General features: G+C 25.2%; 1 protein-coding gene across 2 annotated transcripts; it reads left to right on the plus strand.

The window, feature by feature from the left end:
- Positions 1-124: 124 nt before the first annotated feature.
- LOC129966716 (sorting nexin-13-like) lies at positions 125-23,347 on the plus strand. Of its 2 annotated transcripts, none has more exons than XM_056081242.1 (25): positions 125-282; positions 729-838; positions 1,260-1,368; positions 2,987-3,076; positions 3,793-3,914; positions 5,694-5,809; positions 5,888-5,995; positions 8,184-8,272; positions 8,517-8,600; positions 8,716-8,857; positions 10,212-10,330; positions 10,945-11,050; positions 11,704-11,759; positions 11,877-12,002; positions 13,155-13,259; positions 14,535-14,652; positions 15,437-15,474; positions 15,741-15,900; positions 16,520-16,662; positions 17,452-17,667; positions 17,792-17,965; positions 18,493-18,635; positions 19,834-19,902; positions 20,219-20,331; positions 22,335-23,347. In XM_056081242.1, exons 1-25 carry the CDS (start codon positions 280-282, stop codon positions 22,862-22,864), a joined length of 3,189 nt encoding a protein of 1,062 aa, XP_055937217.1. In that variant the 5' UTR covers positions 125-279; the 3' UTR covers positions 22,865-23,347. The 2 variants fall into 2 exon arrangements, with proteins under 2 accessions (XP_055937217.1, XP_055937218.1); XM_056081243.1 differs by lacking the exon at positions 125-282 and adding an exon at positions 441-511.
- Positions 23,348-24,498: the final 1,151 nt, after the last annotated feature.

The raw sequence follows: 24,498 nt of genomic DNA on the forward strand, positions 1-24,498 counted from the left end.
CCGACACCATACACCTTCGGAAGCTGAACTGCAACTGAATGATTTTGTACTACCTGTGTAAGAGTTTCAGTTGATTGTATCCGGTGCCAATAGAGGGCAGTGCGTTAGGGGGTGGTTTCTGGGTGTCATTTCACTTTTTGTTTATATTCTAATCTGTTTTCCTCATGGTTGAAATACGTAGTAAACAGTTGCTTTTCATATGATTCCTATTATATTCTTTTTTTCATTTTTGTATAATTCGATGAAAGAATTTTGTGCCTTAGATGAATACCGCTATCGATGGTTAGTTATCATGTTTTTTATGATTTTAATTCGAACATCTTAACCCTATTGTTCAGATATGATCATGATCACACTTAAATAGTTCATAATTTGATTACGGAAATCTGCAAAAGCGGAATTCGGACATTGCTACAATCAGTTGCAATTTTGGTTTCACGTGAGAAACACTCATTTAAAAAAATACTGCCGTAAAACATGTGCATTTTATTTGACGTTATTATATATTTTGGTATGTGCAAAAATGTGTTAGACCATCTGTGTAAAATGTTTCGTCACTTGATAAGTAACATGTGCCTTTAAACTTCTACAACATGTTTCTTAGCATAATGTTGATTCACTTTCTATTCTAAAATCATATAAGTGTAGTGAACAATTCAAAACAAAATGTGGCGGTTGAAATACATTGATTATTTTTTGATAATATATTTGTTTTCGTTTGGTTTCAGATGACTTCCAAATTATTCTGGTTATTGCTTGTAATGTTACTCAGTATTTCAACTTTTGGATTATGGATGTGCTGCTTAATATTTATTTGCCTTTTTTCTTGTTTTTTGGGGTAAGTGTAAGCTATGTTTATAAAATAAAACTACTTGCAAAATTCAACACAGATTATTGTATATTTCATATTATGTTTTTAAAAATGTTTGCTTAATCTATATTCTGAAGAAATATATGTTGCATATTTCTTATTTAATTAAATTATGTGCATGAAGATTCAAAAACTTACACTATTGTTTGAAATCTATGCAATTAATCTAATGTATGAAACAGTAGAATTTGACATTTTTGCAACTCTCTCGAATATTTATTTATCTAAAGGTTTCAAAAAAAATTGTACAGAGGGGGAAATGCCATTCAAACTGCATTCATCATGTAATTTTTTTTTCTTTCTAATATCCTTTTAAATATGGTATAGATATTAGTTTCAAGTAGTGTATATCCTTTTTACAAAATTTTTCTTTTCTGATATTTTATAGGGGTTTTATCATGGCTTGCTCAGAGAGAAATCTAAAATTATATGTTAATTTTGATGCATCTTCTAAAGCAAATGGCAGAGAGGGCATTCCTTTTTTTGGTATTCCTAAGGTAAACTCGATGCTACTTTTTTCTTTTTTTTTTTGCATTTTATTTTAATTATTTGTTTGAAAATTATATCAAAGGTTAATGATGCTTGTAATGGATTTTTTTCTCTGAACAATGGACAATTATTTATCACCCATGGCAATATAAATTATAATAATCTGTTTTATCTAAATTATTATTATATTTGTTTCGAACAAAGCAAGAATATCTATTTTAAATAGATCAGCTCTTTCTTTCTTTTTTCCCCCTTACACAGAAAATAGTATACCTTCTTTTGAAAAAGAAAAATTTTAACATAAATAATGCTTATTATTAATTACAAAATATTGACTTTAAAAAAAATATATCAGCAAACATTTCTATTTTTGCTTCATGTAATTGTATGTTTAATCTTTGCATTAGCAAGCAGAAAATAATACCAAATGTGAAGAACTGTATTACATTTTTTGGAACTCGCAAAAAGAAACTATCCTTCTTAAGATATTATACTGATGGAAAAAATTTTTGGTTGAAGTCTAACTTAGAATGTCCTTTTTGCTTTGCTAAAGATTTCATCAGTACTAAATCACCAAAGTTATATCTCAAAATAGCTTATAACTATTCAATATTGTTTATTTGGCAAAGTAAGGGAGCATCCTAAATTTGATTTCAACCAAAAGTTTGAACTTGATTGCTGTTGTAAAAAAACAAGTATTAATAGAAAATATTATTGTGATTATTCTGTTCTGAATTTTAAAAAGATTAATGTTAATTAAAAGATTTTTATATAAGGATATTTTAAATTAAAATTTATGATTTGGAAAGTGACTAGAATAAGTTTCTTTTGGAACTTTTTCTCATTAGAACTGTTGTTAAAAATGGCAACTTACAAAAAAAAAAAAAAATGGAAAAGATTTAATGTTATGAATATACAGAATCATTTATTAATTTAATACAATTAACTGAATTTTTTTTAATTTAAAAATTTTTTTAACTAACATTAAATGTCCCATATTTGAAAAGTTTTCCTGTTCTTTTGATGTTTGCATTCAAAGCTTTTTAATACATATTCTGACTTTCTCGTTTATGTTTTATTTATTTATGGTTGCATACATTTAATATAAACTTGTCTATAATTTTTTACACTGTTAAAAATAATCCTGATTTGTTTTGAAAATTGTATAAAAATGCAAACTTTTTCTAATGAATTTCTATAATTAATCATTAAAACAAATTTTTTCTTTCACTTTGTTTTTAAGATTTAGTTATAGAATATGTTTTCTAGGTGTTCTTTTTTAAAAAATGCTGCTGTAATTTATTTTTATATAATGGTGCTCACTTTCAAATTGTAAATTTTTTTCTAGTTATATTTTTGTTCATTGTTATGGATTTTATAAATTAATATATATTTATAGTTTACTTATGATTTCAGTGTGGAAAATTCATAATAACTAAAAATATATTATTATTTGACACAAAAAATTTCTAGGATCAGCAAAAAATACACTATTAATTTTAAAACTGATAAATTTTTATTTTTATGCTACATACTTTTAAAAAACCACCTTGAGTCATTTGTATACTCCTGATCCCTTTTATTCTAGATTTATTTATGAAAATAAATGCTGATATATATTTTTAGGTTGTTTTAAAAATGAACCAACCTTCTGCTGCTCCAAAATTTGATCAGCGACTCACTGGTTCTAATGAAATAGATAATCAGTTAAGAGAAGTAAATATTTGTTCTTCCTATTTATATATACTTTATTATAAATTATATCATTTATTCTATCCAAAATGGAAATTATCAGAAATTTTTTTTAAAAATAAAAAGGAATTTAAAGTAAACTGAATGGCATGTGATGAATCGAATTTGAAGACTTTATAAAAGGGTTACCTTCAGGTAGGGATTTGACTTAAGTCTAATGAGGGACTTGACTTTAGTCAAAAATTGATCCTTTGTTATCCTAAAAATCCTAAGAAATTGAGCTTTTAGGGAGAGAAGAATTAGTATAAACATTATAAAATAGTAAATTCAGTTATTAAGAAATTCAATTTTTAGGGAGGAGTTCACAAGAGTTCAATTTTTGGTTCTAAAATTACCTGGTTTGAATCCCTGCCAGAAAGTGACTCTTGATGAAGTCTTCAATACACATTCATCATATGCCTTTTGGTGTGCATTTTATATTTAAAGGTTTTTGATTATTTCTGCTTTGAATAATTTCATTAGTTTTCAAATATAGCAACATTGGCACACTCTAAATGCAATGTATCTCCCTCATAAATTTCGATTTTCTTCAGAAAAAAATGTTTTTTTATTAACAAGAACTATTATAAACTATTTTTTATTTGTTTTTATTTATTATTTTTTATTCTATGTTATTTTTATTTTATGCAAACATGTCAAAAGATATTTATCTAATGTTATATTTATTTACTTCATTTTAGATTCTGTCTTATATAATAAGGGATTTTATTCAATCTTGGTATCAGGATGTTTCGTCAAATACCGATTTTGTCAGTGGATTCAATGATATATGTAAAAATTTGATCAATAATTTTTCTAAAAGGTAAGATTTTTTTAAACAATAATTAAAGTTCAAGAAATGACTGTTTAATGCATATTTATTTTTAATGGATTCCTTTCTTCTCTGATTATTGCTTGTTGTAATATCTTATAATGCAGTTAAAAAACTGAAACAAAAGAAGAAATAACTAAGCTTGCAATGGTTTCATCAACAAATAGATTTTTAATTGTTTTGCATTAAAAATTATAACCATGCATGTACTTTTTTTATTCCAAAACAAAACATGAAAATAAGCATAAAATGTAAGCAGGCTTTTGTCTGTTGATCACAACTTTTCGTGATAAAGGAGATTTTGTCTGTTGTATTCTCAAAGTTGCCCACTGGCAAATAGAGCCAAATCCATTTTTTTGAGCTGATTTCTACTCTCATTAAGTGGCTATGTATACGAGAAAAAAAAATCATAAAATCATTACCCAGTCCTTGTTGGCTGCTCTGCTTCAGTAGCACTATATGCATGTATTATGCTTTCTAGCTATCCATATATATTATTTCTGGCCATTTTTTGGAATAAAAATATTTCTAACACATTTATTTATCTCCCTTTGCAGTGTTTATTAAGTAAATAAGACTGGTGAAATTTTTAATGACTAAATAAATATATTTTGGTTTACACAATTGTTTTATTCAAAAAAGGGCAGTTCAAGCAACATATTGTTACTTAGAAATTAATAGAGGTAGCAAGCAATTTGGATTTAGGTAAACCTCGAACCAAATCTTTGAAGTTCATTCACAAATAGTGTTTTAATACTTGATGGGGAAAGAATCAGTTACCATGTGTATCAGATACAATCCAGTATCAGTATCAACTTGTACCTGATTCAGCAAAATTGGATAACAACCCAATCATATTCAGGAGTATTTAGCTATTCTTAAAAGAAACACAACATTGTTTTTCCTGTGTTTTTTCAAGTTTAAATTGTCCACGACTATAGTAGATTTTGATTATAATTTTCATGAACTATCCATTTATTTTCATGAACTATCCATTTATCCGTCATGTAGATATTATTTGTATGTATCTATCAATGATGAGTAAAAATGAACCTGCTTAGCTATGCATTGAACTGGATAGTGAAATTCTAAAATATTTTTATAGCAATTGTTTCGATTTGACAATTTATCATGAAATTATATTCGGAACAGGCATTGTTATTCATATATTAGAAAATTTTTGCTAAAACATGTACTGAACATGGTCTAAATTGATTTCAGGCTAGAATATAATTGCTTCTAAAAGCTATATCTTGGTTATACAATTTAATAATTCAATATATCTGAAAGTAGAATATTTAAAAAACATTTCTTCATTATATTTCCAAAATATTTTAAATAGTTACTTAAAAAGAATAAATTCAGATAAGTTTATGAAAATTGGAGCTAATTTTTAAATATTTTTCTATTTAATCTATGGCAACTAAAATATGCTCTGAGTACCATAGTGTTACATTGTGCAACTTGCAATTTCTGACTACCTTCAAAGCATAAGATTGTTACATTTTGTAGATGGGTGCAGGATTGTTAGTTACAATGCTAATAGAAAAGTAAAATTTCAAGACAATTTATATTTGGCATCAAATGCTGTGGAACAAATGGAAAAATAATAAATATCAGTACATATAATGACTATCTTTCAAAGATTTTTATTCTTCCTTAAATATAAATTCAAATTGATCTTAGTTTGTTTTATCTAACCTCAGTTGTTTTAATGGCTTTACTTAATTATGCACATATTATTGAATTTTTTTCCTTTATTCTTTTCAGTTCAAAAGAAGTAAACTGGATATCATTTTTTACACAGAGAGTTGTTGAAGACTTCACTTTCCATCTTAGATTATTTAGATATGCAGAAATTGCTTATCGTAAGAGACACCGAGAAAGTAAGAAGAATTAATTATCCTGTTTTATTTCTTCATTTATTTGTAAATTGAGTTTATTAATTTACTTCTCTTTCACAGATCCTGACAGTTATTTAACCTTAGAATCTGTATTTTTTGAGAAGGAAGCTGAATTTGAAAAAAATATTTGTAGAGAAGATGTATGTTCATGTTCTGATAAGGAAAAAGGTATCTTATTCATTTGTATTCATTTTCTATCTAAAGATTTGTATATAAAAAAACAATTCTTTAAATTACTGTCAAAATACACTTTAGAAAAATGACTTATTGATACTGTACTAACTGAATAATAAAACTTGTAAAGAATGTAGAGTGTTACATCTTGAGAAATTTATTAACTATTTCCACATATCATCTTATAAGATTAAATATAAGTTGCAAATTTCATTTTTAATTTCATTACATAAAACTATTATAAAAGCTGATGACAAGGATGAAATTTTTAGGGAGTATTTGGCTCTCAGTCTGCAACCTCTTACATGAATAAAATTTCTTAATCTGTCAGATAAATTATTTTAATACATTAATTATGTACTTGTGGACAATTGCTAATGACACATGAATTGTAGCAGAGATAGCAACCACAAATGAAAAGCAGCCAAATATGGAAAGTAAAATAAATACAGGATGCAATAAGACATGTTGTGCATATGTTAACTTTGGATTGCCAAAGTTCATCACATTATAGTGCTGATAAAAGATATAAAAAATTAAGCCTATCGATTGTTGTTCAAACAGAAAAGAATTTATTGATGAGCTTGCAATTTTCAGTGTGTCTTTTCGACATCACTTAGATTATTTTGCATGTGGCCATATTCGCCAAGATGAATGAAGGGCAAAAAATAACAGATGTTGCCAGGGATTTTGAGGTCGGCCATAATTTAGTGTTGAAGCTTTGGAAATCATTTGAAACAAATGGAATGTGTAGCAAACATCACGATGGAGATCGTAGTTGCAATGTGATGCCTGTGGAAGATAGGTGCATCTATCAACAAAAAAAAACAAGCACTCCACAACTAATCAGGTAGCAAATCAGTTTCTTGCTGCTACTGGCAAACAGATCTCTCGAAAAATTGCTCCCATAAGTGGAATTATATGCCTGTTATCCTATTGTGTGCATTCCATTAATCAGTCATCACTGTACCACCCATTTACAATGGTGTCAGCATCATACTTGGAGGAAAGAGGGCTGGACTTGCATATTCTTCTCAGATGAAAGTAGGTTCAGTCTCTCATATGATTTCGACAACAACTGATCTGGCATGAGAGTGGTACTGCTTATAATCCTGTAAACAAACAGGAAAGACACTGATATTCTACATGTAGTGTCAAGCATAATTCTAAATTCTCTTTTGCTGATATCATTCTCTATGGTCATACGTCCCTCTTGGTTATGTCCAATTGGGACTATGACGGGAAATGATACATTAATAATGTTCTACTGCCTCAGGTTCCATGATGCTGTCGGTGACAAATTTGTTTTCATAGAAGTCAAAGCAATATGTTTAAAGAGTGCTGCCCTGAAGTGTCTAGAAAACTAGTTTATAATCTGTCCTTAACAGTTCTCTACCAAAGTATTAAAAAAAGTAGAAAATTAAGCATTTATATTTTGTGTTTCTAAATTTATTACAAATGTTATTAGTTTTCTTTTATGTTTGTTTTAAATTCTTATTTACTATGTCCTTTCTTTTAAAAAATAAATTGAAAAGATAACAGTTTTACGTAAAATTGTTTGAGAATCCAGCATTTCATGTATGTGATACTTTCCTGTTCCTAATTCTTTTTTTTAACAGAAAATTTTAAAATGTATTATTCCCCACATGCATTTTAAAATTATATTGCTTATATCTGTATAAATCATCATGAAATTTAAATGATTTTTTTTTTAATATAGAACTAAAAAAAGCATAAATGAGATTTTAGAAAAAATGTTAATAATGTCATTAATTAATGTTAATAAAACTAATGTTACAAAATAATGATCAGAAATTTAAGTTAAAGGGAGGACAGAGAAGGATTGTTAATGAATATTAGTAATAAGCTTTTATTGTTACCTCTGAAAAAAATGTGTAAATGTTGAATTGTTCATACATTGTTTTAACTATACATTAAGGTAATAAAAAAGAAATTTTGCTGAAAAGAAATAGAAGCATTTAATATTACTTCATTTTTAGAAATAAAAGTTGTAATATACATTCATAAATTTAATACTAGAATATGATATGACAAATTGCGGGGGAAATTCTCATGTTGCATTTTTTTATAGCTTTAACAAATAATTGCTGTTTAATATGTATGCATATAATGTAATACAGTTTTCTACATAAAACATTTTGAATTTGTTTTATCATTCTAGAATATCTGCAGTGCATTTGTGATGTATTATTGTATTTATTGCTTCCACCAGAAGATTTCAATAACTCAATACTAAAACATTTCTTGCGAGTAAGATTTTTCTTCACTATATTTTTCAGATAATAAATATCATATAACATAATAATTTTAAAATAAACTTTAAATATGCTTAAGGCTTCTGGCTTTTAACATAATTCTTTTTTCAATATTCTCTAAATTGTTTCGTTTTTTTAACTGTTATTAATTTTATAAAGAATAAATATTTGTTGCATTATTTGGTTGAAATTTTTCTTTAAAAAATATTTTACTCTTTTTTTATTTGTATCTATTTTAGGAGGTGTTATCATCATCAGTATTACAGCCTTTGTTATCTCAGTTCTCTGATCCTGATGTAATTAATCAAAATTTAATTTGGTTGGTGAGTACCACTGTTTTGCTTAAAAATATAAAGAAATCGATTGAAAATTGGTTGCAATTATATTGTTGCTATGTATGTTTTATTTATTGTGAATGTTTTTCTTTGTTAATTGCAGTGTAAGGATCATGCAGTCAATAGCAAGATTTTACTTGCAATTCTAAGAAGAACAGATAACATAGATGAATTAGCAGCGTTTCTACAAATTTCAAAGCATGAACTCAAAGTACAAAATTCTAAAGATAGTGGAGATAAAGATGGTAATTGAGTCAATTATATATTATTGCAAAATTTTGAATATATATATATTTCTTTACTCATATGCTATTTATTTAGAATTTTAAATATTACTGAATTCATTCCATTGCAATACTGTAGCCATTGCTATTCAAAAACTTTCTTTTTATCTAATACTAAATAAAGGCATATATAAAAAAGTTCATATGCATTTAAAAATTTCTCGTCTTCTTTTTTATTGGAGAAAAATTTAAAATTTTGATTCAATTGTTTTATTTCTCAGGCTATTAATAAGGTTCTAAGTAAGTCTGTTAGAAAGGCATATATATATATATATATATATATATATATATATATATATATATATATATATATAAAATTGAATTTCTAATGCCTATCTGAAAATAGAACTTTGGATTGGACAAATGAGTTTCTTTTTAATTTATATGGTGCAAATATTTGTGAAACATTTATCAGAATAAGTATTGACCACTGTTTTTTTTTTTTGTTTTTTTTAACGAAGCTACATCATTATCTATTCCTATCTTAAACAGAGCACTGAAAATCATCATAAAAGAATAATAAATCCATAAACGATTTTTCAGAAGAGTGTATATTTTGCATATTGTTTATAATTTTGAAAATATACTTCAATTTTAAGTCAAACTTTTTGCATTTACTTTCCTATTGAAAGTATGTCACCATGACTAAAATTGGAAATAAATAAAAAAAAAAGAAACATTTTTAAGTGATAACTAAAATGTAATTCAATAAATATAATTTGTTTTTGTCAAATAGATTTTCATAACACTACTTGCAAATATCAATGAATTGAAAATAGAAAATCATGCAATAATTTTTGCACCCTCTGTACTCTTTATGTATGTTATCCACAGTTTAAAATGCCTTGCTATTTTTTTTATTTAATTCTTTTACAAGACCTGAATAAATTATTACTATCAATATTCTGTTCTGTATTATTTTGTAATAATTTCTTCAAGTTCTTTTATTCTAATGTATGTATGAAATTTCTTAGTAGTGTATGAACAAGTTTTCAAAATTATTGATAGTGTATAAGTTTCCATCATTGATTGAATAATGTTCAGTTTTGATGATAATTTTGGTATCTTTTCTTATTTAGAACATTATTGTTTAAATTTTTCTTTATAAATGTTTCAATATCAATCTTGTTAAAACTTCTGATTCATTATAATTGCTTCTATTTAATTTAAATATTATATTTTGAAATGTTGTTAATTTTATGCAAAAAAAAAAAAAAAAAAACATGCTATTTTTGTTGGTGGAGTGTTAAAAGAATGCAGCTATGATTTTGGCTTTTTGTTTTTTTATCTTCTAATTATTACATTATTTTTCTAGAAATGAAAAAGTACATCAAAAGTATTTCATTTGTACAAAATATTGCTCGTGTAAAGTATGAAAGATTAAAAGGTCATTCAAAGAATAGTGAAGTTGATTCAGCTGAATTTTATTTAGAGGTATCTAATGAATTTTATTCCATTTATGTAAATTTTAAAAACACTTTTTTTTTAAAGATTGGCATTTTGTGTTGCTATGTTTGTTTTTGTTCGTTTTTTTCCCATAATGTTTGTGGAAAAAAATTTTAAAATGTATTATTTTTGGTTCATTTTTTTACAGTATTAGTTGTAGTGTTCAAGATTAACTACAAATTGAAATACTCAAAAGTAAATTTTTGAAGTAATTGACTAAATTTTAGAATTGGAAATTTTGCTATAATATTATGTATATTAAAATTATATATTAATTACATTACATTCCTAATTACATTAATTGCATTACAAGATTATATATATATATATATATATATATATATATATATATATATATATATATATATATATATATATATATATATATATATAATATGCACTTATAGCATTCTATTCAGTTAATTACCTTGTGTGCTATTGGTTTTATAATTTGAATTCTGTTTCAGTATTTTTTAACTTTTGATTTATATTCTTTGAGAATAAGTGAATACTTGTTCCATAATTGATTGCATTTTTTTATTTAATGGATGTTTTGTCTATTAAATGATATTTTTTTAATAAATTTATTCATTCTTCTATAGGATTTTGATTCAACTGACGCACCAATGTTTGAGAAGACTGAAAAATTAGTTTCTCTTCCTTTCGATGTGATTCTAAATAATAACATAGCTTTGCATTATTTTACTCGTAAGTCAGCATAATTTATTTTTATTGTTCTGAAGTGCAATTATCTTTTAATTTAATATGTTTTTAATATGTTAATATTACTATTTTTAAAAGTACTTTCTCTAAAATAATTGAAATAATTTTTATTTTATCGCATAGGTATCATTAAATAGATTGCACAAATATTGCAATTTCACAAATCAATTTATTTAATGTCACAATCATGTGACAAATGTAATTACACACATCTAATTGAATGTTGTCTGAAACTCTGCTACATCATGCCTTATTTGTTTTTGCTGGATGCACTATGAATTCCAAACTTAAATTAGTATGATATTCCTAATGTGGCTCTTGTAAGGTTGAATTTTTTCCATTATTCAATACTTAATTGCTTGGTGGAATTGCAAAGGCTCAAAAATACAAATAAACAGATTTTCACTTATATGGATAGATTATACTAAATTATGTAAAAATGTAATTAGATTTTTAGTTTATAAACAACTAAAATTATTAACAAATTTGTATTAACAATTCAAAATGAATTATTTTAATTATTGTATATATATAGACAAGTAATTACATTTTATTTTTAAATAATTGAGAAAATAACATAATATTGTACTTTTTATAACAGGAATTTATTTCTAAATTCTTGAAATCTTTCTTTGCAGAATACTTAGTAAATATTGATGCTGAAGGCTATGTATTTTTTTATCATAATGTTGAAGTGAGTGCAATTTTTATAGAAATGCTTGATATTTTAACATTAGAAATGTGACATTCGGTTTGATTTATAAGTTATATAATGTGTAAAGAATTTAAATTTGTATTTTAAAATTTTCAGGGTTTTAGAACGACTGTAGAAATGATGCGAGTAGAGGACTCAAAGCTGTGTGATGGTGAAGTGTCATCAAATGAAAAACTCAGAGCTTTAGCTGTACAGCTGTATGAATCTTATTTTGGTCCAGATGTTAGTAAAAATTATTTTTCTACAGCTTTATAAAAAGTTATAAATAGTAAAGTAAAAAGAAAATTTATCATCAATTTTTATATAAAAACATGTATCTATTTATCTTTTTTTTTATTATTTATTTATCAAAAAAAAACCTTGATTTGTGTATGTTATAAATCTTTTCTTTACGTTTAATGCACCTCAACTGAAGCACAATTCTAAATCAAAAGTATTTAGCTTTTGCATTTGAATTACTTCTGAATGAATATTACTTGAAAAGTTATCGACTATTTGCTTTCTATATAGATTATTTGTGTTGAAACAGTTCATTACTTTCTAATTTTCAAAAACTTCGATTCCTATACAACATTGAAAATTTGATTTCTTTGAAAGCATTTCATTGTAGTATCATAGCAAGAAAAAATTATTATGTCTTCCTATTTCTTCTTTATTATACCAATTCTCATAATACTTGAAGAATGGTATCTGTTGTCGTTTCTAATGGCACTTGTTATAGACAAGCCCACTGACTTTAAGAAGTGAATGGTATCTAGTCAATGCTTTTAGTTATGCAATATTTAATTGGTATTACAAATTATATTCAATTAGGATATGATTTTGGTAAATATAGCATGTTGAAGAGCTGTGAATAATTTTTGTAAAAAGCACATAACATTCATTGCATCAATGTCTACTATTAATACAATTTAAAAAAAAAAAAGGAAAACTGACTGTTATCATTTTTAAATGATTTAATGCATGAAGAGGAAAACTTTGTCTTTTCCTGTTATAGAAGAATCTCCACACCACCCTCACCTTTCTCTTGTTAAATATAAAAGAAAGAAAGGTATAATAACTGTAATTTAAACACAACAGCTCAAATGTTTTAAATCTAATCTATTTAATGTCTGTTGTTGTAATGGCTTTTATTATTAGTTCTTAGATTTATCATGCAACTTTTTATTAATAAATTTACGTATTTCTAAGTAAAATTTTTAGCCATTAATCTTCTTTTTTTTTTTTTTTTTTTTTTTTGTGAGTTGATTTGTTCAAATTCATGATATCCATTTTTTTCTTGTTGTTGTTAGATTTTAAAATTAGTGTATGCATTATTTAATGTTTTTTTTATCAAATTTTAAATTATTTGTTCTTTTTTTTTTAATCAAATAGGCTGTTTCTAAAATAAATCTGGATGAAAATCTATTAAGAAAATTTTCATCTAGACTGAAAACTGAAACAATAACTGAATCATTTTTTGATGAACTCCAAGAAAAGGTATTATTTTTATCCATAATACTATTATGTTGCTTATCAATTGGAAAAATTCTGATTTCTTATAACATTTAAAATTTATTGCATGCAATTTACTTAAAGAACCCTCTTTAATTTTAATAGATTTCATTTTGATGTAATCTTCAAAGAATGTATAGTAAACCTAATTGCTATAATTGCATTTTGCTACTATGCAATTATGATTTAAAATATTACATTCTTTTATTTTGAGAAAAGGTGTTTCATCAAAATTTCTCAAAATAACTTTATTGTCATTGCCATAACAACAAAAGTATATTAAAAGAATTGCTACTGCGTTATAAGTAAAATGTTTTAAAATAATAACAAAGTTCTTATTGGTTAGCTATATTTCAAAGAGGGAAAGGGTATAAACAGTCATTTATGATGTATTTGAGGGGGTTATGAGCATTCTTATGAAGTAAAAAATTTTGAAATCAAAATTCACCAACCAAATTCAGTATTTTTTTTTTTTTTTGCTTTCTCTCTCTCTCTCTCTTTAAATCTTACTTAACTTCCATTCACTAAAATTTGACCAATGGATGCCATAGTTCTCATTTTCAATCAACCATCTGTTCCTGCATAATTCTCATTTTTGGATAATAATTAGTCTACAGTTTAATATTCAAGCACCAAGCTATAAATATAAACATTTGAATTTCTTTATACTTCTCCTTTCCCCAAGAAAAACAGCTGATGAATTTATTTAAAGATTTATATAGAGAATAAACATATGGTTCAAAACTGGTGTTATTTTGGGAAATAAATAACTGAAAATTATATATTAAATAAAATGGATATAAGAGATAATGGAAAGGAGATATCCACTGATAGTTTTATATTAATAAGCATTGAATATTTGGAAGTGTCGTATGTTTTTTTTAGATAAAATTTTTATTTCTGTGACAACACTGAAACTTTTTAATTTTTGAATCTGGATTACTGATCGAAATTACACATAAAAATGAAGTTTAACATTTAAATGATGTTACTATACTTCAGAATATTTCATTTTCTTTCCTGCAAAATGTTTGTCTGAGATCTTAATTAATCTTATTAATTTTTCAAAATTCTAGATACCTAAATATTTTTTGTTCTGCAATTTAAACATGCCATCTTTTTACTTTGATTGGTATTATATTTCAATATAGCAGATGCTATTTATTTCATTATTATGTTAGTTTATTCTACTTTATTTATCATGCTATTTTTGCATTATATTTCATTTTTTTCACTCTAAACCTAATATTTTTTCTGTAGGTGTATGACATTTTAGAAAATGAGCATTATTTGAATGGTTTTAAAGATTCGAAAATGTATGTCAAATTACTTGCAGAACTTGATTTACTTCATGACATGAGTCCAAGTTCAGATCTGGGTAAGTATTTATAATCTCATAAATCTCCAAATATCATTATTTGTATTTTTATAGTAACCTATAAAATGTCCATTTATAACTGCCAAAAATTATTTTAAGAATTATTACATGCTTTGTATTAAACATACTATGCCATACTTTTCCCTTCAAAGTCTCTTTAATACTTCATTTCAAAACCTCTTGAATCCTTTCAATTTCATTTGTCTCTTCATATATTTATTTTGATACATTGAATACAATTAGTACTAAAATATTATTATCATTTATTTATACTTTTTCCTACTTGTTTTTTTTAACAGAAATTTAAAAGTACTCTTTACAAAAATTTCTAGACTTATAAAAGAAAGTGCACATTGTTCTCAAATTATCCCCATCCTCTCTCTTGCATTTTAGTTTATGAAATCTACATTATTTGGTTAGTTATCCAAAAAAAGTATTTACACAATTTGTAACAATTAATTATGCAATTCCTAAGCACAGATTGCTGTCTTTTGTACTTATATATATATTTTTAAAAATGAGCTGCATCAATAATGTATATTTTTACATCAATGTAGATTTTTTTTTATTTTTTAATGAAGATATTTAATTATAATCCATAATATTATTTTGCAAGAAAATTTCATTTATAATACTGTATAATTTTCAATTTGTAGCAACAGTTACAAAGCTACATTGTACTTGAAAAACTATTTATACTGGGTAAAAAAAATTTGTTTTTATTGATTTGAAAATAATTTTTATATTCTTGCAAAATTTTTTTTAAATGATGGCATGTTTTCAGACAGTTTGTCATCTTCAAAGTCAGAGGAAGAAGAAAAGGTAATTATACTTTCATTTCATTTTACTTCATTGAATTTTTTTAAGTATCATATTATATCCATGAAAAATAGATATTGAGATTTTGTAGCAGTAAAACATTTATTTTATTAATAATTTTTCTAGTACAAAGAAATTAAATGGTTATCATATTAATCTTCTATTTTTTTCCATTCTTTTTCTGCATTTAATTCATTTTTATGATTTATTCGTGATTTTTTTTTTTTTTTAATATTCCAAATTGATTTTTGCATTTTGTTTTTGTATAGTTTAATTGTGATACTGTTGTCCCAACTGATGAAGAAATGCTAAATGAACTTCTAACATCAGAAATCCAAACAGATCTGGAATTTCCACAAATGTCTTCTGGACCAATATCAGATGAGAATAAAGAAATTGGTATATTATTTGCAGAAGTACATAGCACTGGTAAATATGAGTACATAATTATTTTATTGAATTGGGGAATCTTTAACTTCAAAAATTGACAAATATTTTTCCTGTTTATATAATATGAAATAGGGTCCAACTTTGAATTTGTTGCAATAAAATATTATTTAATGTAGGAATCATGATAATTATCGCATTTTCATTTCAAAGAGGATTTCCTTTAAATAATGCATGAGTATTAAGAAAGCAAAAGTGCTAGGAAGAACATTGAGTTTGAGGTGGGGGTTTTTTTAGAGTGATACCATGGAGGAATGTCATGAATATGCCATTTAACCTCACGAAATCACTGTGTAAAGTTTAATTTATTCTTTCGGCATTTCCCGGAATTTACATGCTTTTAATTTTGGAAACATGAGCTATAATTATATATTTTTCTTCTTCAGCAGATACATTTTTTAACTGTTTCCATAAAATTCACTTTATTGACAATAAAAATGTTTTCTTGAATTAGTTTTTTTTTGTGTGCATGTGTGTGTGTTTCTGCTCTATTAGTTATGAGTGAATTGTTATAATACATAACTTTATATCATAGGTAAAATATCTTACTATTTATAAGCAGTATAGTTAAAAATATAACACTCCTTTTGTTTATAAATAGGCATAACTCATCATGCTGGCAGAACATTTGCAGTTTATGCAATATCAGTTAGCCATTACAGAGCTGATGGTTCTGAAGAGAAATGGTTTGTTGTACGCCGTTACAGTGAATTTTATGACTTCCATGATGCAGTCACTTCAAAGGTAATTGGTATAATTATTTTAAATGTAAGTAGGGAATCCTCCTCTATGCATTTAAAAAAGAAAAGTAGAAAAAAGTTAAAAGGGGGCTTTACTTTATTTTATGAAAAGATTTTTATGTAATTATAAAAAAGTAATTTTACAATGGATTTTTTTTTTTTTTCACTTCTGAGGAGTTTTTTGCACTATTTTTATGGTGGATATAATTTTGTAAAATTGACTTACTTATGTAATTTATAAAAGTTCAAAATGTTTATTAATGTACAAAATAATTGTTATGTTTATTAATGTACAAAACATAAAATTGGAATTAAAATTTAAAAATGATTGTAAATTATATAACGATAAAGCTATTTTTATTTCCTCAATTATAATTTTTTTTAAATGTATTATAAATTATATATTATAGTTTCCTTTACCTAATAATTACTGTAATGTTATATGTTACAATAATAAAATGTCTTTTATTTTGAACAGAATTTTTAGTTTATAAGGCATATAATAATTATGAGAAGTTAATGCATTGGTGATAATTTAAATTTATTTTATATATTCAAACTTATAAAATTCTAAAAGAAAAAAGCATCTCCTAATATTTATCATCATTATCATTAAAATTTAAATAGTTTAAAAATATTTTAATATTTTTAACCAAAAAAACAATATATTATCCATTCTTAAAATTTGTATCAACCAACAAATATAACATGTTAGTATTTTAATCATATTAATTTAAAATATTATCTCATATATTTTCTACTGCATTGCATTTATACACATTTCTTTTATTAGTTTCCTTTATTGGCCTCCTTCAATTTTCCCTCTAAGAAACCTTTCAACAATCTGACACGACAACTTATGGAAAAGCGCCGTCACATGCTGAATGAATTCATACAGTTTCTTCTTGCTCCTGATATTCTGGCAGCTTGTAATGGCTTAAAATTAATGGTGTATAACTTTCTTCAACCAAATGTGACAGAAAAGGCTAAGAAATCATTTGTTAGATCTGTAAGTCTAAAAGAGAGCTGAAAAGTTTATTATTTTATACAATTTTTTGTAGCCTGTTCTTCTATTTTAATAATATTTGCACAAAATTAAATGACTACTTATGTGATTAATTATTTTTCTGTAGGTTAGTACTCTTGTAAATCCAATTAAATCTTCAGTAAAGTCTGTTGGTCAATTTGCAAGAATGGTACCAGATACATTTTTCGAATTGAAAGATGGGTTCCTAAAAAATTTCTTCAGAAACCATGAGATTGATTCTGTCAATGAAGTGAAACCAATGATTTTTAAGGATAATAGAGTAAGTTACCAATCTTTTGTAAAATGCAGCTGATACGGTTTCATTTATCTATGAATAAGAATTTAAAATTTCAGTTATTTCTGCTTTGAAATGACAGTAAATTGTTTGTGACAGTGTGTTATTGGTATACATGCTGTTCTGCGTCAATAAACATTTCTGTTCATCTTTTAGTTATTCTCATGCTGTATAACTATATACATAGATGAAATTTGATTTAAGCCAGTTTTGTTTTGAATTCAACATGACACTCAATTTCCTCAACATTAATCTATTTATTAAAACTTAAGTTAAAGTTAATATTAGATGTTTGCAATTTATGAAATATAGCATGATTTCTTTTATCATTAAACATAAAGACCATACTATTTTTCTAGCTGCATCCACTATATGCTTTGTAAATAGCAGTGATGTAGGTAGTATAATGCAATGTGACAAGTGTATTTTTAAAGGGGGGAATGAAGGTGTATTATTTAAAATGCAAAGTTTTTGATTAGTAATATTTTCACTTGCTAATATATTTTTTTCAGACAGATGATATACCTTTCAGAATAATGTTGCTGCTTATGGATGAAGTTTTTAATTTAAGAAATAAAGATTTGTGGTTTCGAAGGAGAATTATGGCTTTGCTGAGACAAATTATTAAAACAATGCAGGGTGGTGCCATCAATCGGTAATTTCTTTTTTATTTGTTGCAAAGGTGTTGAATATCTTTATGCTCTTTTAATGTATATAGGAATATTGTATTTTTAATATTTTTCCGATGCTATTCGCAAATTTCTGTATTTTTAAATCCTTATGGTTAAAACATAATTTGTAATTATTTTGAATGATATCACTCGATGGTAAAATTTGTTAATTGGCAAACTTACATATCTGTTTTATTTATTAATGTTACTTATTTAAAGATTCACTTAAAAATTTAAGAGGTATAGTTGTTAACACATTCGCTAAATGGTAAAATATAATATGAGGAAACAATTTCAAATTTCAGCACTTCAGTTAAAAGTTTTTTTGATAATTTATTTATTGAAATAAGGATTTGTCTTGAAAAAAAATAAATCACCATTAGATATTTTATTCAAATAATATTATATAAAACGTTGTTTTTGAGAATAATGATTTTTAGGGAATAGAAGCATTAGTTGAAGGCTAGTGCTTTACTTGCCTTTAATGCACTTTGATGCAGCAGCAATTTCATTTTCAAATTTTTCTTCTATTTTTTTAAAACTTGCTTGAATGAAGGTGTATTATTAATTGCATTTGTGTATAATTCAAAACAAAGTCTCATTATAGGAAAGGCTCAAAATTTTTTAGGCTCATTTTTGATGATATCTTATTGATATGTACTATGTTTTACAACCAAACATGTAGTTTTAAAATCAGCAAAAACTAATACATATTTTTCAAATGCTTCTTAAGAATTGGGTAAATTTATTATGCATTTGCTACTGTTACATTGTGGTTTCCTTGAAAATATTGATTTACTTTTTTTAACAATTTTTTTTAATGAGCATACAATATTTTTGAATATTTTTTATAAAGCACTTCTATAACTACAAAAATGTATATATAATATGAAATTTAATCTTGTTGGGCCATTCAAACTGTGCTGTCTTAACAATATCTGTTATTATATATACAGATTGAAAGTATTGAATTTAAATTTGTAATTCCTAAATTTGTATAAATTATTAATTAATAAATTATAAATTGAATCGCAATGAATACACTATGAAAAATTGCTGTTATCGTCTCAAACAATTCTGATCTTTTAAAATTTGCTTTAATTATTGGAAGAACTTTGTCCCTACTGTTATACTTTAGAATTAATTAGTCATATACGTTGTAATTTTTTCCCCCTGTTTCAGCAAAATAAGAGATTATGTACAAGGTATGACTAGTGCTTCTCAAATTGCTGAATGGTTGAAACTGCTTAGGTTAGTTTTCTTTTTCATTTTCATACAAACTTTTTTTTTCTTTATTTGATATGGATTAAAGTGTTAAGAATGAATATTTTTATATAATAAAAAAAATGTATCATTTTTCTGTATTTAAAATATTTTTCTCACGAGTGCTTAAAAGAACTTTGTTTTTTATTTCATTTACCATATTAATAATAAATTATATTTAATAATTAATACCTGACAAGCCATTTCATACAAGAATGCTGTACTAAACTTTGTACTGAATTTATTAAGATAATTTCTTTTTCATTTGAAATGGCAGCCATCTAAAATTCATGTATATTTACAGCAAAAGTATATGGCCTGATGGAAAATTGGCTGCTGAAACTCCTGAAAGGGATTATAATACTAAAATGAGAACACGGATGTTAACTAAAATGCTTTTGTTTGCAGCCATTCCAGGTAAGTGAAACATTGCTGTAGAATCCATTTGGTTAAACTAATTAATGTTTTATTTCTTCAATAAAAAAATAACAAAATCAACGTTTTTGTTCTAATCTATTCAATAAGAAAATATTTGTCATTTTCTTTGATTATTTAAAAAAAAAAATATTTGTTTTATCTCTGTTGAGTTGTATAATGAGAGAGAATTTTGAGAAAAGGAATCTCACATCTTGATGTCCTGGTTTTGCTATTACTTATTTTTGGGATCATTTTTTTAAATAATTTCAATTGCTTCAATAAATAAATTTTTAATTGCATTCAGTACATTCTGTCAATATAATATACAGAATTAGTTTTAATACAGTTGATCAATATTTATCTTTTAATGTAATAAGTTTTTAATGCAGAATTCTAAAAATGGGGATATAGGAATTAAAATTGTTTACATACCAAAATTAATAACCAAAGATTTCATTTTTTTTTTATGCCTTCCTGTTCAATGCTATCAAGATTTTTTCTGTTTTAATGTTTGTTGAACAAATGATTTGATCATTGGAGTATTTATTTACTTTAATATAGTTTCTGTTTTTAAAAATATTATTATTATATGCTTTTACTTTATTTTCTTCTGTATTATTACTTATAATTTTTCATTTATCTTCAAAATTACAGAGCAAAAGCCACTAATTGATACAAATAACTATCTCAAACATGACGTTTTTCCTTAGAAATGCATATTTCAGTGTTCCTGGAATGGAATTCTTTTCATTTGTTTGAATGTTGCAAATCTGCCTTGAAATTTTTTTAATGTGTTGGAATAGGGCAAGGTGCACACCCTTATCTAAACTATATGCTGTATGCTAATTTTGCAGACAGCTCTAATGTGTTTGTCACAAATTCATAGGATACTGCAAAATCTTGTTGAAGGTCGTTCTGAATGAGAGTGGTGAAAAAAACGGGGTTTTGAGTCTTAAGTTCAGCATCGGGAAGGATAACTGAAGATTGTATGAAATAAAGCTTGAAAGTTTTAAAAAAAAATTATTTTCTGTAATCATTACTTTTTATTTGTAACATTCTTTTCTTCATTTTTATTTATTATTTCAATTTCATTTATGTTATTTTCCATTCCCTTGCATTTGTCCATCATCAGAATGACAACTATTTTTTCTGATAGTCCAAAATTTTAGAATATTGAAAAAAGTATAAAAATGGAGGGGAAAATGTAATTTGACTGGCTAGAAGAAAAAAAAGTAAAATTTTGGGGAAGAGTAACATATTTACTTATTGAAAAAATTATATAAAGATTGATAATAATGTGATAAAAAATTATATAATTGAAAATATTGAAAAATCCTTAATGGTTACTATTATTTGGAAAAAAATTTGATGCAGTAACTGACAATATAAAAGCAAAGAAGCACTTGAAAAAGGTTTTTTTTATAAGCAATTTATAGCTTTTTTTTTTTTTTTTTTTCCTGAATTGTGAATTGATGGGCATCAGTGAATTTTACTCCTGTACCAATTCAAATTCCTGTCATGAATTGTTATTGCAAACATAAATTGCCATTTTCATGGTTCTTGCTCTAATAAATGTTAAAAAAGCTTTAGCTAAAAATTGGGAAAAAAAAAGTTTTAAATTATTTTTTATTTAGTGGAAATTGTGTATCTTGCATAATGAAATTTGGTATAGCAGAGGTTTTGAAAAATTTATTAGCTATAAACTTTTGTTTGAATTTAAATAAAACTTAATCAATAATAAATGAGAAACCTTAATGTTAAGAAAAATATATTAATACTTATTTTACATTTCAATGTTATGTTTGACATGATTCATAATTTATGATTATTCACTTTTTTTTTTTTAATTTTTTAAAAAATTCTTTTACTTCATAAGCCTTTATCATGTTTGCAGTAATTTGACTTTTTTTTTTAACTTTAAACCTTTATTATGTTTGCTGTAATTTAGTATTTCCTTATATTTTATTTTTTATGTTAATTTCTTTTTTTAACTTACTTTCTAGATGAACTCAAGCATATTATTGGCTATGAGACGTCTTTTAAAGGTGCCATGCTCATTTTCAACATGTTTCAGTATCCATCCCTGAATCGTCGTCTTCTATTGGTCCTGTTTGAGAGCTTTCTGAAGACCTTATTCCCTAACAATCAAATTCCAAATCTGATCAAAAAATTGCATTCACAGTCAGCTAGATTAGTTGTCTCACCTTCTGCTTCCATGGACAACCTGAAGGACTTTGAAGTGGTTCCAAAGGAAATCCAAAAAACTACCGATATCATTTCCCATTCGCCAGAAGCTTCCCAAAAGTCACCTGAAGTTGTTGTTGCAAAAACAAAGTCTGAGATTAAGGACAAATCAAAAGTCAAAGTACGTAATGAGCCAAAGAGCAATTTTTTTCTTGAGTGCCTTCCTCAATCAAGTTTCTTGTCTAGTCCAAAACCACCAAAAAAAAGGAAAAAATCAGTTGAATCAGCCAGATTTTACACTGATTCATTAACTGATGAAGATACTGTTATCCTGCCTGTAGGTAGATGACATCAAATATTGTGCAATTTCATTTTTGTATTTTCCTTTACAGGGGACCAGTTTTATTTTAATATTATTTTTTTACTGTGGTATAAAATATACTTCTATATTTAATGCTTATTTTTTGTGCTCAATAACAGCTATAGCTATGTATATTATTGTAAGCTTTTACATTCCATTACTAGTGGCCATATGTAGAAAATAAAATAGCTGTTTTGTTTATAGAATTGAATATTCAATTGCAGCTGTGTTATTTTAGTTATTTTGTATGTATTATTTTAGAAAATTGTGGTATTTACAAAAAAAGAAGTTGTTTCGAAACAAGTGTAATTTCAAATTGGGAATATTAGAAACTACATTCCAATTGGCTGCTGGGTTTCTTCCCCCCTCCTTATTTTACATTGTTTTATTTATTTTTATTGCGTTGTTGTGCGTGAGTATTACAGAAATTTATGAGTGAGTATTCTGAAAATATATATATACATCTATGTATATATATATGTATATATCTTTAAAAAAAAACGAACTATATTATAAATGTTGTTTAGATGAGAAAAATTTAGGATATGCATGTTATTATTTTAAAATTATATATATATATATATATATATATATACTATATATAATTGAAAAACACAAGCTTTTCATTATCATGTTTTCTTGGAAAATGGCTTCCTCCACTTATTAATTATTCCAATATATATTTCAAATATCACACTGTTAAGATTACTTATAATTATATTATGAGCTAGCAAAGTGAATGAATATATTTAATACAGTTTTTCATTGTGAAAAAAATATATGAACAAGAAATTTCCATAAAATAGTCACTGTATCGTCTGTCTTAAAATGCAGGGGGAAAAAAAAGACTTATTCTAAATTTTTTTTTCCTTGTGGAGGTTATATGTATTAACTACTTAGTTTTGAAAATTCAAAGCAGAATTTAAAAAATTCATTCTGTAAACTTTATCTTGTTTCTTCAATTTCCCTGTATTAATAAATAAGTATTACTTATATATAATTTCTTTTTTTATGAATATAGATTTTTGACATTGTTGAAGCTTACATTCATTTTTGCTTTTCATTTTGGATTTACAAAAGAAATAAAATATATGATTCTGTGCTTCCATTTCTAATGCAGTTACACTTCCAAATAATGTAAAAAATATGTTTTACAGATTTATTTTATTCCCAACTGTATATTTTTATTGTGGAAAGTGCATCTGTGTATTGAGAATGCAAATATACAAGTTTAACTACATGTATATATATTAGTTTACATATATTCAAATGTTACATTATATACAAATAAGTTTTGTTATATATGCTGTTACTTTATTAAATTTTGACGTTCATTATAAAACAATTTAATTCATTTTATGAAATTCTGTTTCATTAACATTTATCAATAAATTATTTGTACTCAGGGTTTTATATATGAAAGATACTTCATGTATATTTCTTTCATTCAAAGCAGATAAAATACGAAAATATTTTTGGTAATTCTATGAAATGTGTTAAAAATGTTATGTAGATAGCTTTTTTTAATTTTTAATATCTTAATAATGATTTAAGTTGTACAACTTTTATATTTTTATGGCTACATTATTCAAAATTTGTTTTATTGGAAAAACTGGCATTGC

The sequence above is a fragment of the Argiope bruennichi genome, chromosome 4, assembly GCF_947563725.1.
Source record: "Argiope bruennichi chromosome 4, qqArgBrue1.1, whole genome shotgun sequence".
NCBI lineage: Eukaryota > Metazoa > Arthropoda > Arachnida > Araneae > Araneidae > Argiope > Argiope bruennichi.